This window comes from Macaca mulatta, chromosome 3 (assembly GCF_049350105.2).
Source record: "Macaca mulatta isolate MMU2019108-1 chromosome 3, T2T-MMU8v2.0, whole genome shotgun sequence".
NCBI lineage: Eukaryota > Metazoa > Chordata > Mammalia > Primates > Cercopithecidae > Macaca > Macaca mulatta.
Window position 1 is genome coordinate 125,357,772 of NC_133408.1, and position 16,675 is coordinate 125,374,446.

Genomic DNA, 16,675 nt, shown 5'->3' on the forward strand with positions numbered 1-16,675 from the left:
TTTTTCCTTCAAAAACCATGATTTCATCGTATTCTCACGATAAATAATCCTGTGAGATAAAATGAAATTCTAGGATTAACCCCGATACCAGTAACACCTCCAACTCGCCAGCAAGCTTTTAAACCCCTAAACTGGCACACTGCCTTGTGTAAAAAGTTAAGTGGGAGGGAGTTTAGGGGTCCTTTGGTCCCTATAACAACTAAAAGTCTTGGTTCCTTCTAGAAGTACAACAGATGCAGTAACAGGGAACTAACTATTCACAAATTATTCAGTGCCTCCGACGAGACCCCGCGCCTTTCCTAGTTGGCTCTTATCCGAGCAGGAGTCCTACTCAAAGGCACCTGGTTTTCTCTCCTTTACCGGATACTACGAGGCACAAATCGGTTACTTTTGTGGGTGTCGGATTACTTGTTTGTAAACTGAGAAACCTGAACAAAGTTTTGTCTAACTTTCCCTCAACTGCCTCTGGAGGTGAGAGGGAGTACGAGGCTGAATCAGGAAAGATACCCCAACCACCCTCTTGTGGGTCGGGAGGAGCAGATCTGCTGGGTTAATCTTGGTGGTTAACAAACTGAAAGCAGCTACCTGGAGCTGCGAGCGGAGCAGCTAGAACGTTGTCGGAGCAGCAGTAGAAGCCGGCCCCTTTACCGGAAGCCCCGGCCGCCCCTAGAACCTGGCTCACACCACGCCCTCAACAACACTTTATGCGTCGGTGAACTACATTTCCCAGAATGCCATTCAACCTTCTTCCCAGGGCTCCAATGAGCGCCCTGGTGACGCCATCAGCAGGCGCGGTGTTTAGACTACACTGATGTCGTGGCGCTTTAGGGGAAGAAGTTGGTGTTTCGCCCGGCCCTGGTACTGAAGACGCGGTCGGGGTCACAGCTCTTTCCTACTCACCCAACCCCCCGCGCCCGCCTTTTCTCTCTCTCCTCTGGCAGGATGAGGCGTGCAGGCCTGGGTAAGAAGAGGGCTGAGGTTCGAAGTTCGGGGCCCTAGAACCGGCCATGCTGGGCGCTGAAAGAAATCGAACCTGTCTTCTGTTCCTGGCATTTGGTCCAAAAAACAGGCTGTCTAGAGGGGATCTTTGTGGGCCAAGTCGAATGGAAACACACCATTTGTCCCAGTTCCTTGGCGTTTCCTTAAGTCTGAGTCAGATTCAAGTTTGGATGGTAGGCTAGAGAAAGTAGTGGACTGGGGGTGGGTGTGTACAGGTGGCATCTCAGTGGTCGAGTGTCTTAGTGTTATTGCCTGAGCGTGGTTATGGACACTGCTATGTTTTCCAAAGCCCGACTCCGGTTTCTCTTCCTCTACTGGCCCTGGATCTTAGTTTCTTCAGAAGTGGAATTTGAAGAGTGGGTGGTTGCACGCAAAACACACTAGTAGTAGTGGTCGTTAGTCTGGTAACAGTGAGTTACAAAGGTAAATAAATGTACGTGTCATTATTGTTAAAGGTCCTGGAACTGTAACTTCTGGGTCAAAGGCGATTTCTTAATCTGAACCTTGTGCCACGGTTAAGGCAGTAGAACGTGATAAGGTTTGGCGACTTAACATTTGATCTTTACCTTTGGGGTTAGTAAAGTGGCTCATCAGCAAGAATAAGTTAGACCCAAGGAATTTTAATGGGCCCTTATAGTAACGCACAGCTACTAAAACAGCATTTTCTGATTCTGAAGCTTTCTCTTAGGACACGATTTATTTTTTATTTTTGTTTTTTTTAAAGAAGACCCTGCTAAATTAAGAGTGCAGTATACTTCAGAAAATAAATGAAACTTTTGAAAAAAGATAGTGTTACCTTTCTCAGTCATTATAAGATTGAAGAAAGAAAAACAAATTCCCCAATGTGTCAGATATAATGAAAGTTGCCAATAACTATAGACTTGTTTATTTATTAATAAATTGTAGTATGAAAAAGTTTTTTGTTTTTTTAATGAAGTTTTTATGAATACTTGGATCATAGAAAGTGGGGCCAGGTAAATTGATGAGAAAAAAAAAAGAAAGAATTTTGAGTAAGTTTGGTTTTATATGTCTAAATGTTTTTCTTGTTCATCATCATTAATGACAAAAAAAGATTTATTGTGTGCTTGAGTAAACTCTAGGTATACAGTTGTTTGTTGCCTGGTTTGCGATCCCCAAAGCTTCCAGTCTAGTTGGAGAGTAGAAATATGTGCAAAGATAAGTTATAGTACAAAGTAGTCGCTATACATCCAAATACCAGATAGGTTCTACATACAAGGGATGGTCTCAGAGATTTCAGAGACAGATTACTGTGTACTTTGTGGAGAAGATCCTTGTGTATTTTGTGGAGACATAGGAATTTGAAGTAGACCTTGAATAATGGAGAGTAGGGGAAGTGGGTTCCAGATAGGAGGAACTAAAAAGAAATAAGGGATTATGATTAAACCAGTTTGGGTGAAGTAAGTGATGCGGGATCACACTGTGGAGATCTTCGCATGCGAGGCCAAAGAGTTTGGATTTCATCAGTAGGCCCCTAGGCCCTTTTGAGCATTTTTCTGCTGCAGTGTGCCATGTTAAATTACAGGAAAGTGACTTGAGTAATGATTCTCAGCCCTGACTGTACATTAGAATCCCCTGGGAAATTTTTAAAGTATTGTTTCCTGGACCTCAGCTCAGCCAGTTAAATTAGAATTTCACTAATTTAGAACCCACTACCTACTCTTTTAAAAAAAAAAAAAACAAAAACATTTTTTCTTTTCTTATTTTTAAAGTATGAATGTATATTGACCTGAAATTTTAAATTTGGGATCATAGTGAATCTGATAGATATCTGTAGGCAGAAGTTGCCACACTTCACATGAATCTCTAACTGGTTTTGTTAGCTTACTGATAGAACCCATCCAAAAGAAGTAGCGTTTATCTAAATAAACAAAGGCTGAGGATGATCTTCAGTAATCACTAGCTTTTTTACAACTTTTCATAGCAGTACACCACCAGAAGGGAAGTGGCTCTGTTTGGAATAGCAATTCTAGCATTTTATTTGTTTTTTACTTTTTTCATTGTATTTGGGATGGGTCATAGTTTGAGGGAAGATCAACTCTTCAATAGAAATGTGCATTGATATATTTTTGGCAATAAATACAACAAGAATATCACTTTGAATAAATGGAACAGCATGGAAGAACTCTAAAATTAAAATTAAGATAGGCAAAAGCAACTAAACAAAGGAAAGAAAATAGGAAAGAAAAAATTTAGAATGAATTCCTTGGTGAAGTTGTCAAATGTTTCCATTCAACCAGTCAGTAATTACTTACTGGGTAAATGTTGTATACTCAGAACCCCAGCCACACAAAATAAGAAGACATTATTCTTTTCTTTAAGTATCTTGGCCCTTATTAAACTACAGTTTGCACAGAGTATCATTGATTAATAGAGTAGGAATGCATTTTTAAATGGTAACTTTAATTGTTGACTGGGGGAAAAAATATGCCCACTCCTTGAGTTCTTTTATAATAACACATGTGGAGAGCTTCATGGATAGTGTGTCAGCAGGAAAATTCAGATAGTACAACTCTCTTCTGTTTGGAAAATACTTCTCCAATATTTTGTTGTGGTTTTTGTGGTGGTGGAGATTGCATAGGTATCTGCTGCATATAAAGTACTCATTAGGTACAGGGAGGATATAGAAGCATGAGATACTGTCCTTGCCTTCAGAGAAGCATATGACTCCATTCTGGACAAAGGTGTAAACATTCAAAGTTCAATAACAGTGAACTCAGATTCTTTGCATTAATTAGTTCACATCGTGTATTCATTGAGTGTACCTTACAGTGTGTATGTGTTTGTAGGTTTATGGGGGGACGTACAGTCTTGAGTCAAACAAACTTAGTCTCTGCCCTTATAGTACTGTACAGAGTGCAATATTAATGTTACATACAATCAGAGCTGTAAGAAATCAGTGAGAGTTTTGCTTTATAGGGAAAATGAAATTTGTGTTGTGCCTTGAAAGAACTTCCTATTCTCACCTTGACTGTCCTTCAGTGATCAGTGCTGTTACCTCCTGTCATTGCTGCTGCATCGCTCATTGAGCATATGGAGTCCTCTAGTTTTGTTTGTTTTTAATAGATGCAGCCTTGCTGTGTTGCCCAGGCTGGTGTCAAGTTCCTGGCCTCAAGTGATCCTGCCTCCCTCAGCTTCCGGAGTAGCTGGGATTATAGGCGTGAGCTGCTGTGCCCAGCAGGCTCTGAGACCTTTAGTTTCGATATCATCCTTTTCCCCACATTCTCGAGCCACTGTTGAATCTACTTCAATATCTGTCCAGTCTAATCCCCATAATCCAGATCTTCTACCACTCTTTTGGCAGGCAGTCCCAACCTCTTGGGGCTCTGTTTTTCTGCAACCCCGATACTATAAACTTCCAACTACAGAGTAGTCCAACCATCCATCTTCTCCTGGACTAACTCAGGCCGATGACTCTTCTGTAGGAAAAAAACCACACACCTGGGAGGATTGAAGCCACCATAGTATATTGCCTCAAGCAAGTTTGTTTTATCTTTAGTAATCCTGTGCAGTCCCGGTCCCTTTCTTCCATTCATTCTCCTTACTGTATATTCTGAATGATCATCCATTCTTCAGCAGTTAGCCCGTTTTCTCCCTTTACTGAGAAAATTGATGGCAACAATTATATTAAAAAAAAAAGTGTAGTTAACTAACACCCTGAACTATGCCGTTCCCTCTCAATCGCCCAACATATTTATGTACGTATTCGCTGTCTAAGGCCCACTCCATCTGTTGTTTGATAGCCTGATGACTGTGAAGTACTACATTAGGCAGGGTGGTGGACATTCTTATCCCTTAGAGTTCCATAAAAGTAGCACCTAGAAAGAACAATGGATCTGATACATGGTACTTCTTCAAATATATGTTGAAGAATAAATGAATCTCCCTCTTGACTCTCAGCTAACATTCTGCATGAGTTATTCCATCTCTTTCCTAGAGCTTCAATTTGCCCCCTCCCTGCTTTGGCTCTTTCCTGTCCAACTGTCTGTTTAAGAGAAAGAGATGCCAGTAAAGGACCCTCACTGCTATGAGCTCCCCTCCTGCTGTATTAACCACTTTTCCCTTCCTCTTCATAGCCATGCTTCTTCAATGTTAGCAGTAGATGATGTTACTGCTTTTAGAACTTTTATTAAACTATATGTTTCTCTTGAGCAGGGAATGTATCCTGAATATCCTTGTGTATTAGTACCTATTTTTGTATCTTCTGGGCAATCAATAAGCAGTCCAGAAATGTGTATTAAAATGAACTGAACTGAATCTTCTTTGGTTAACAGAGGGTAATGGAAAGAATTGATCTGATCTCTGTTTGGTTATTTATTTTTTAAATTCATTTGGAGTATGAATATTAGAGACATATGTGGTTTGCAACGCCCACCAGGGGTCTTTTTCAGTTCTTTCCTAACTATCTATGTTTCGAAAGTGGCTTCTCTACAATCCCCTTTGTGACTCTGATCCTTGCAGGTGAAGGAGTACCTCCTGGCAGCTATGGGAACTATGGCTATGCTAATAGTGGGTATAGTGCCTGTGAAGAAGAAAATGAGAGGCTCACTGAAAGTCTGAGAAGCAAAGTAACTGCTATAAAATCTGTAAGTGTATAACAAATTTTATATGTGTTTTAATTCATCTATTTCTATACATATATAATTATAAACTATATTCTTATTGACGTCATCCTAAGGAATTCATTTACTCAGATACTGTGGTTTTGTGAGGTCAAAGTACACTCAAAATTTAGACTGTGCTTTGAGTAAGTTAGAAAATGTGACACATCAAAAGATAGGTTTTTTTTTTTAATACTTAAGAAAAATCTCCAGCTGTTTTTTATATACTGTGTGCTGTCTGCTGTAATGTCTCAAACAGAGCTGTCCATCTTCCACCCCCAAGTAGCTCTTCTGCTTTTTTTAATCCAGTCTTCTAAGCTATAAATCTTGGTCTTTCTTATTTCTACCTTTGTACTCCATTTCGGTCACTGAGTATTACAATGTCTTTCTGATGTTTCTATCTTTGCCTTTCTATTTCTAATACTATCCCCTGGTTTTCTTTTCTTTTTTTTTTTTTTTGAGATGGAGTTTTGCTCTTGTTGCCCAGGCTGGAGTGCAATGGCGTGGTTTTAGCTCCCTGAAACCTCTGCCTCTCCTGGGTTAAAGCAATCCCCCTGTCTCAGCCTCCCAAGTAGCTGCGATTACAGGCACCCGCCACCACACCTGGCTAATTTTTGTATTTTTAGTAGGGACAGGGTTTTACCATGTTGGCCAGCTGGTCTTGAACTCCTTAACTCAGGTGATCCGCCCACCTTGGCCTCCCAAAGTGCTGGAATTACAGGTGTGAGCCACTGTGCCCGGACTATCCCCTGGTTTTCTTAGTTGAACTATTGGAAGAACCTCTTAACCTATCTGTTCCTGGTTTTTTGCACATTATGATCTGAGTTATATAATCATTGCCACAGTCCTCTTTTAGAATATTTTAAAGCTTGCATCCTGCACTCCCAGAAGTCTTCAGTGTCCTTCCACGATTTAATAAAGTTCATGCTTCATAGCTTGATTAAATCAGATAGATCTTTCAAAAATTGGCCTTAGCTTATCTCTCAACACTTCCAGAATCTGTGTGTGCTTTCTACTAGACAAAAAAGTAACTTTTCTTCTTATGAACATAAGACCATTTGTGCCATTTCTGCAGCACTTACTCATATTGATTTGCATTGGCCTTATTTGTATGTAAAAGGAATTTACCAGAATGCAGATTTTCTATTGTACTTACTTTATATTCTATATAGCACCTAGTATAATTCCTTATCAGTGGTGTTAATTAAGTAAATTTGTATTGATCAAAGGAATTACACAAAGATGATTTTAATAATATATGTGATTGATACTGCATTATAATGAACATGACGTTCACTTGTAAAGCATTCAGTAGAAGTCCATGTTGATAAAACTTAATTGGCATTTCATTATAATCTTTGGAAAATCGAATTACATTCAGCTGGAGACCTTTAGATTTTGAAACAGGATTGTTTTCGAAGTCATATTAAACTAAAATAAGTTGATTTAGGAACTGAGTAATATTGTATAATGCCAATTTTAAAAATACAACACTTGGAAGGACTTAAGAATTAAATGCCTTAAAAAAAAAACCCTAATGTAGATAATTTAGATTACTTGTTAGAAAAAAGTTGTGATGTCCTGGAAATATTTTTCTTTGGCATAAATGACAGTGATAGAAGTTGAGTAATGTGGACAATCTAACTTTATAGTTACTTTATTATCTCTGAGTTGTTAAATCTGGCAGGAAAGCTCATGTTCTGATCTACAGAATTCTAGTATGGTTTTGTGTCAGTATTATCCCATGTGCTTTCACACACATGAAGAACAGTATTTGCAGTGTTTTACCAAGATTTTCAGTAGATGATTCTGTTTATTTAAATATCTTGGAAGTAAAGCCTTTGATGAATCTGTCCTATAAAGTATTAGATAGATTTTAGTTTGAATAGCTGTCGTAATTACCTATAGTATTGTGTTTTGTAAGCTATGGCTCTTTTCTGTGGAGCTTCAGAAAGTAACACTAATATATATATTTTTTCAATTTATTATCATATTTTAAAGCAAAAACCTTTAACATCTAAGGAAATAATCAATTTAGACATATTTAAAGTAATGTAACATTTCATTAGGAAAATATTAAATAATTTTGTCTAGATTTGAATTGGTTGTATGGGTATTTGTCAGTCTTTTGAAATGTAAGAAGGTTGGGTACTGGGCTTAATTCTTGGGTGATGAAATAATCTGTACAACAAATCCATGTGACATGAGTTTACCTGTATAACAAACCTTCACCTGTACCCCAAACCTAAAATAAAAGTTAAAAAAAATAAAAAATGTGTAATTTATAAAATATAATAAATAATAAATAAAATGTAAGAAGGAAATATACAGATATTTGTAGGAATTTGTAGCTTTTGTAGGAATATAATAAAGATATAAAAGCATGCAAGTGTAAGAGAATCAGAGAGAAGTAGTACATACCAAATTAAAAGATGGAATTGAATATTAAGATGAAATTAAAATAAAGAAGAAAGAGGAAATGTCCATAATTTGGGAGGAGTAGAAATTCCAAATTCCAAATTTATTTTTTATTGAGCTTGATGGAAAGAGTATCAGAAGAAGAGAGTTTGTGTCTAGAAGACCATTTCATTTCAGAAAATGTGTGTGCTTAGAATGACATTATTTTTAGTTTATAATCTTGAATACGTTTATGTGAGTAATCATGTGTATACCTTCTTCTTTACAGCTTTCCATTGAAATAGGCCATGAAGTTAAAACCCAGAATAAATTATTATCTGAAATGGTGAGTGGTTATGTTTTTAAGAAATTTGATCTAATATTTGCGAATAATAAAATTTCAACTTTTATTCATTTTGAAATAGATACAGAGATCCTAAGTCCTTGATTCCCATCCATTTGTATATAATGTGTTTGGAATAACTATAAGGTTTATTTTTTGCCATGCTTTTGCATTTTTCATCTCGTCTCACACATGTAAGTGGGAGGAACAAGTGGAAGCCAATATATCTTTAATCCTGTTTTTAGAAAGATTGTTAAAAACTCAAGACAAATGACTATTTTGAGTAGTCTTAGAAATCTCAATAGTAGAGACTGCTAGTAATTTATTAACCAAGCAATCAAAAAGCACTTTATATCCAACCAACCAAATGTCGTTCACTTAATGGAAACTTACTCTTTTGCTTGATTTCCTAAGGATCACGTCTGAAAAAAGTGCTCATAAATTTGAACAGCCCGGAACCTTTTCTCTCTAACAACATATACCTTTTCTTGTTAGAGTCCTCTTCCATTTGTTAATGTTTATCTTGAATGTCACGCTTCTCTGAACCTTCTCTGGTTCCATGTGCTTTTAAAATTGTGCTATTCAAAAATGAATTTGGCATCAAAAGCAATGTTCTTGCTAAGCTTGTGCGCTGTAATCAGCTAGGGACCTCTTTAAAAATGTATTGAAGAGACAATGTATTCTGTCTTTAAATACACTGATTTAGAATTTTGTGGGGAGGGATCTAGACATAAATATTTTGAAAGAAGCATCTCTGGTGATTCTGATGCATAACTGTGGTGAAGAACCATAGATCTAAAGTGTATGAGCCACATAGACACTGAGCTGTACAAAGGATATTATTATGCCAGGGCCTTTACATCTCAGGATATTAAAATTTCTGTGAAAGTATGTGTAATATTTCTAGTCCATACCTAGGCCTGTCTCATCTTTAGGATTTTCCAGCTATGTTTTAATATGGTAGTTTTCCCCCATCCATATTTATAGTCCTTATCACATTTTACTACCTCTATATGATGTTCTCTTAACTTTTAATAGACTACTTCAAAGTCAGCTGTCTAAACAAAAGGATATTAAAAGTAAAGGTCCAAGGCCGGGCGCGGTAGCTCATGCCTGTAATCCCAACATTTTGGGAGGATGAGGTGGGCGGATTACCCAAGGTCAGTAGTTTAAGACCAGCCTGGCCAACATGGTGAAACCACATCTCTACTAAAAATACAAAAAAATTAACTGGGCGTGGTGGCCTACGCCTGTAGTCCCAGTTACTTGGAAGGCTGAGGCAGGAGAATCACTTGAACCTGGGAGGCAGAGGTTGCAGTGAGCTGAGATTGCACCACTGCACTCCAGGTTGGGCAACAGAGCGAGACTGCATCTCTAAATAAATAAATAAATAAATAAAGGTACATTTAACTGCTAACCATATTACATTTTGGATGAATTCCTCTACTTGGGTAGCAATCAACCATTTGACCTTGGGGAGCAATGACACAACAAAAAATGGGAAGAAAAATCTGTATGATAATGCACAAAGTACTTACATTTATTGTTAATTCTTTTTTATCCACATAATTGGAATAACACCTAAATAGTTTTGAGTTGTTGAATTACTCTGTGGGGCTGAAGGAAGTGTTTATTGGACAGTGAAAGAGCTTTTTATTCACTGAGTATTACTGTATTTTGCATGGAGAAATCAGGCTGATTATCCAAGGTTATCAACAGGCTCCTGAATTAATTAAACACAAAACTGTCATTACAAATGTACTATGGTAACAGTTATTCAGTTACTTGGATGTGCATATGTAGACTTAAAATCTAACTATTATATTTTATTTGCCTTTATCTCTGATAGGATTCACAATTTGATTCCACAACTGGATTTCTAGGTAAAACTATGGGCAAACTGAAGATTTTATCCAGAGGGAGCCAAACAAAGCTGCTGTGCTATATGATGCTGTTTTCTTTATTTGTCTTTTTTATCATTTATTGGATTATTAAACTGAGGTGATGCATGTAATTGTGCATTTGGAATTTGTTCCAACTTAATGGCTTGGAGTACCACTTTGATAAAAATCAGCATCAAAACATTCCTTGTGTTCAAATACTGTGGCATTTTCCATTGAAAATTGCTGAATTTTGCTTATTTTATAAATCACATTAGTTAATACAGGGCTCTTTGAATACTGTTTCTTAATGACTCATTTTAGCCCCTATTTTCAGGGGTAGTGAGATGGTATGGCTCCACTGATTTCCAGTTTGTTTTTCTATTATTTGCCAACTGTCAGATTAAATAGCATTATAATATTTTGTTGTAAGCATAAATGCAGGTTTATGTTCCATGTAAGGAAACTTAGTGGGAGAGTAACAGAATACCTGGAGAGCCTAACTCTGAGCTCATGAAGTAGTCAACCAGTTTGTGGTAGAATGGTAATTGAATTTTCCTAACTGCATCAACTCTAATGATATACTCCCTCTCCTCCTTTATTTAGTTAAAATCGTAGGCTGATTTCTTTTTACTTACAATCTTCCTAATAATTTTTGATGATAATGACCCCTCATTTCTTTCTGCCCGAAGACCTCATTCTTTAAATAAAGCTTGTTATTTTGGCATATTTCTGGTAGGGCCTATTGCACATGTGTATCAATATAGTTATTGTTTCATATTAACTTTATAAATTCTCTTGGCTTATAATAGTTTTATGATTTTTACTATGTAGGTAGGATATTTGATTATCATTTGTGACAGAATAATGTGAAGTTAAGTAATTACTGAACTCTAAATGGAAATAGTATGCAAGAAACTCAGACGTTGAACTTGAAGATAAGAATATTGTTGCTTTAATCCAGTGTATTTGTTAATGGAAAGAAAAACATAAAGGCAGACTGTTGAGTAAAAAAAAAAAATTAAAATATTGTTAATATTCTGTATTACTATTTTGGAATTTGTCCATTTATAGGCTCTGAAAATAAATTTTTAAATAAAATGTATTAGTTGACTGTGTTGCTTCCTTGTTTAAGCCTCTTTTACATTCTTAATAGGATCTGAGAAATGGTCCTGAAAACTCAGATTCCAACCCAAATCAAGCAAAGCTAATATGTGTATTGTTGGAATTTGCTTCAAACAAATAAGCAAATCTTGACTGTATTTCAAAAATCTCTTTAATTCTTTATATTTTTGGTTATGAATGTATTTTCTTTGATTTTGTTGAGTTTTCATTTCTTTTTGTTCATCCCCAATAACCTGTCAATTTGGGTCCTGTTTTTACTGGCTGCATTTGTCATTATTTGGGCCTCTACCTGACAGGTTAAAACCAACGGAATTGAGTGTGGTTAAGTGACTTAAACAGACAAGCCTGAGGTGTGATGGGAGAGGCACTGGTTTGAGTTACATGACCTGGGTTCACATCTCTGTTCCTTCACTTGCTCAGTGCTTTTGTCCTTGATTTCTTCATTACACCATCTATTTCATAGGATAATTGTGAGAAGTAGATAATGTATTGTAAAGTGTCTGGCATGTGATAATCACAATAAATGTTGGTTCTCACTAACAGAAATTCTCAGAAAAGGTAGTTATTTTAAGGACAAGACAATAGGTTGTTTTCAGGCTTTGAGGTGATGAAATTCCTCCAAGTAGGTATTTTCATCAGACAATTGGAGAGTGACTCATTCATTCAAGAAGTTTTTAACTGTACTTTGTGCCAAGTATGTGACACCAGAGCTCAGGGGAGACTCAGAAATCACTGTCAATAATTAAAGTTGTGAAAAACGGAAAGAGCAGAAGGCCAAAGAAAATGACTTAAAGATGAAAACAGGATAATCAACAATGGAAGCAGAGGATATCAAAGCTTTAGGAAAACCAATGATGGCAAGAGAAGGATGGATTTCAGGATTGTTTGGCTATCTTATGGAAGTACTTTGTAAAATATTTAAAAACTTTAAATGTGGATAGTATCATCAAACAGAGATTTCAGGAAAAGGGATTTGGGGTGGTATAAAAGTGATTCTCATCACCGCATGGTTCAACATTTCTTATGATTTTTATTTCTAAGTACTATGTAAAGTAGGTCTCTACCTGGCATTTTGTCTTGCTCGTTCACATCACTGTGTCTGCTGAGATTCCTGGCAAACTGGCATGTCCCTGCCCACCAGGCATCCTTCTGCCAACACCCTCCTTTCCCATCTAAAACAAATATGCAACATTTTAAGCATCAGAATTCTGGAGCAGAGAACACTAGCACCTGTCCCCATGAAAAGCTCTGGTTCTATAAAATAGCTTTCCTGATTTTTTAATGCTCCTAAATTTCAAGTTAGATATATTGAATTTACTTCTTTGAGACAATGTTGAAAAAGTGCTTGATAATTTGGGTTTATGCAGTCAGTAAATAATGTCATCATTCTATACTGATGAATAAACTTTGACTAAATATTTACTGGGAAGCAGAGTAGCATCGTGGCTAAGTCCGAAGGCTGTACAGTTACACTGCCTGAGCATAAATCCTAGCTCCACCATTCACAGTATGACTTTGGGCTGATGACCTCTCCGTCTCAGTTACTCTATTTGTGAAACAGGAATAAAAAGTGTATAAAAATATAAAAATACACACATAGGCTGATAGGAATAATTAAATTAAATATTAAAAAATAGTAATTTTTTATTTCTGTGGTATAAAATCTCCCACCACACTTTATTCCAAGCACTATTGTGACAGCACTGAAACACAAGAGTTGTGAAAATACATGCACAATTGGCTCTCATGAGTTGGTAAAAGCTAAATTCAGTACACTGTGGTTATGTTGATAAATGTTCTTCAGAAATATTTAGAAGTTATTTGTTTCCTAAATGAGAACCTCTTACTTAAATTTTAATAGAGAAACTTCAGATGACATGAAATTAAGTGGTGAATTAACTTGAGAATGATACCTTTCAAAGGCAATAGACACTTAGAAGATCATTTACACATTTTGCATATGTTAACTTTTTCTCAACTTGTATGGATAAAATCTTCCTACATTTATTGACCTTCCATCTTCTGGTGTTTGAAATCTTGTCTAAGAATCATATATGAAAAAGGCACGTGGTTATTGTTACTCTGGCTCTCTCCGTGCTTTTCCCTTCGGCTAAATGTTCAAGCAGGAGAGCAGGATCCTTCTGTGCATTTCATATAGCTTTGTTCTCTTTGTACATATATTGGCATCTATATCTTAGCCAAGTAATTCACCTTGTCCTTTTAGAAGAATTTTTCACAAAACTTGGAAAGACTCTTACATAAACCAGAGAGATATGCAAAGTGCCAAGTTCGACTCTTAAAGTAATCTTTCCTTAATCTTCAAAATGAAGAGAAAGAAATAAACATAAAATGTTTCTGACCAGAAAAACAAGCATATACTAGATGTGAGACTCCAAAATTCATTCAAGCTTGATCATTTATAACTTTAGTAGCTAAAGTATAATGCAAAATGTAACCATATTATCCATTATAAATATAAGTATTCTACAAAGTCTTTGTGACACTTAGAAAAGAAAACCTGTTTAACGTTTCTTTTGACTAACTTTGCTAATTTCAACATGGGTTATAATTATACAATTATGTAAAGAATTGTTCCTACTATGCTTTCTCAAAGATCTATGATTGTGGTGTGATACACTTGAAAGCAGACAGCTGAATCTGACTTTTAGTATTTATGGCTTCTCTAATGCCTGTAATTAATTTAGAAATGAGCAGGAAAAAAATGAAATACATAGCATAAAAATGTACCACAGATATTAATATATAATGGAAAACCTTGTTAGGTCATCAATTTACATTTTAAAAGAATATTTATAATTATTGCTTTCTCCTCAAGTTTATCTCAATTAATAAATAGTCCAACCAGCTGGTAATTTAGTAAGCTTTTACATTATTTAATAATCCATTTGCCATGCAAATATTAATAATATTTGCATGCATATATATATATATATGCATGCATATTTACTCATGACTGTTAAATTTTTGTTCTAGGACTTCCCTAGAGAGGTTATACACATACATCCATCCTAAAATGTAACATCTGCTATGTAAAACTCATGTTTTTCTTCACCAGTGAGGAATTTTAAACTGTTAACGTCTTCAAAAGATACCTCTTTTGAAGATACGGTGTTTGATGGCATATGCACATAAACAATTTTTCAATTCTTTTAGAGATATGAATTCCTAATAAAGAACATAACAATTATGTAGAAAAGAACATTTTTATTATAAAAAATAAAATGTTTGTGTTTAATTCATTTAGGAAAGACATATTTGGTGTGTACCAACATAAAGGACCTTATGTTAAACACCCATGTTTTCCATTAAGCACTTGGCACAGTAGTAGATCCCAACAAGTGTTTGTTGAATAAATTGATGCTTTGGTTTTCATCTTTTCTACTAGAGAACATATCTTTTTAATCACCTCTCATTAAAATTCCAGTGCTGAGACCATAAAAAGCCCTGAATAAAAATGTATGGCTTGATTAATAACATACCAAGTTTACTTACTAGCTGAGCTTCTTTGAGTATTAGAGGTACAATATTTTAGCCATTCGATTAATTGGGGGCCAAAAATTATTGCTAAATTAAAATTCTTCTTATGATTTTCCCTACTGTAAAGCTGAGGGAAGATGGGTTAAAATTGAATGCCATGTCTATAGGGTCAAGTATGGATGCCACTTACTCAGGCACAAGTGGAAGAACAATTGAGGAAAGCTGTTTAATATTCTTCCTCTTCCATCAAAATTCACATTTTGTAATCAAGTATCTTAGTTTTAAAATGCACTTAAAAACCTTTTTTTCTCTAAACTCAGAACATAGCCTTGAAATGACTTTAAAACTCTGTTTCTCTCCCTTTCCCACCAGATGCTCCCTAGCACCATCACACTTATTTAATGATATGCTTGTTTAGAAACTTCCGGGGCTACTCTAGAAGCAAACTAGATATGGAAACCCAGCTGTAGAACTCTCCCCCATCTAGAAATTAACTCAGAGGGGATAATCTATGACCCAGCCACAGTGAAGATGATACCAGCTTGGATTCTGTTCAGGTAGACAATAATTCAAGATAGTCATTGGAACAAGACGTGCAGACCTGCACCTTGCACAACTCCTGCAAGTTTCTTTTTTAAACCCCCACAGTCAGCCCAAAAATTTGAAATGGTTTTGTAGAGGCATAAACCCAGTCATTTCCTCAACTGCCGGCATTTGATTAATACAGCTGCTTTCCTTCCACTATACCTCACCTCTTGTGTATTCGGCTTCTCAAGTGGCAAATGGCTGAACTTGCGTTCCATTACAATTTCAAGGCATAAGAGGTTTATCAGTATCTCTGACCCAAGCTGATCCAGTGAGTCAGGCATTTCATTCCCGAAAGCCTAGATTAAAAAAAAAAAAAAAAAAAAAAAACAACAACAACAACAAAAAAACTATTTTTTAAAAATTTTTATTTTTTGCTATACTTTAAGTTCTAGGGTACATGCGCACAACGTGCAGGTTTGTTATATACGTATACATGTGCCATGTTGGTGTGTTGCACTAATTAACTCATCATTTACATTAGGTTTATCTCCTAAGGCTATCTCTCCCCCCTCCCCCCACCCCACAACAGGCCCCGGTGTGAGATGTTACCCTTCCAGTGTCTAAGTGTTCTCATTGTTCAGTTCCCACCTATGAGTGAGAACATGTGGTGTTTGGTTTTCTGTTCTTGTGATAGTTTGCTGAGAATGATGGTTTCCAGCTGCATCCATATCCCTAAAAAGGACATGAACTCATCCTTTTTTATGGCTGCATAGTATTCCATGGTGTATATGTGCCACATTTTCTTAATCCAGTCTGTCACTGATGGACATTTGGGTTGGTTCCAAGTCTTTGCTATTGTGAATAGGGCTGCAATAAACATACGTGTGCATGAGTCTTTATAGCAGCATGATTTATAATCCTTTGGATATATACCCAGTAATGGGATGGCTGGGTCAAATGGTATTTCTAGTTCTATATCCTTGAGGAATTTCCACACTGTCTTCCACAATGGTTGAACTAGTTTACAGTCCCACCAACAGTGTAAAAGTGTTCCTATTTCTCCACATCCTCTCCAGCACCTGTTGTTTCTTGACTTTTTAATGATTGTCATTCTAACTGGTGTGAGATGGTATCTCATTGTGGTTTTGATTTGCATTTCTCTGATGGCGAGTGATGATGAGCATTTTTTCATGTGTCTGTTGGCTGCATAAATGTCTTCTTTTGAGAAGTGTCTGTTCATATCCTTTGCGCACTTTTTGATGGGGTTGTTTTTTTCTTGTAAATTT

At 36.3% G+C, this 16,675-nt stretch overlaps 1 protein-coding gene across 2 annotated transcripts in view; it reads left to right on the forward strand.

The window, feature by feature from the left end:
• The first annotated feature begins 789 nt into the window (after window positions 1–789).
• BET1 (Bet1 golgi vesicular membrane trafficking protein) overlaps window positions 790–16,675 on the forward strand; it is a 31,623-nt gene continuing 15,737 nt past the window's right edge. Inside the window, exons 1-4 of one of the 2 annotated variants that reach the window (NM_001260728.1) lie at window positions 790–961; window positions 5,479–5,603; window positions 8,305–8,361; window positions 10,208–10,598. In NM_001260728.1, the coding sequence (NP_001247657.1) occupies window positions 943–961; window positions 5,479–5,603; window positions 8,305–8,361; window positions 10,208–10,363 (357 nt within the window). In that variant the 5' untranslated portion in view covers window positions 790–942 and the 3' untranslated portion in view covers window positions 10,364–10,598. Of the gene's footprint in view, window positions 962–5,478; window positions 5,604–8,304; window positions 8,362–10,207; window positions 10,599–16,675 lie in introns of those variants that run through there. The other variant, XM_077994765.1, reaches the window with a different exon arrangement.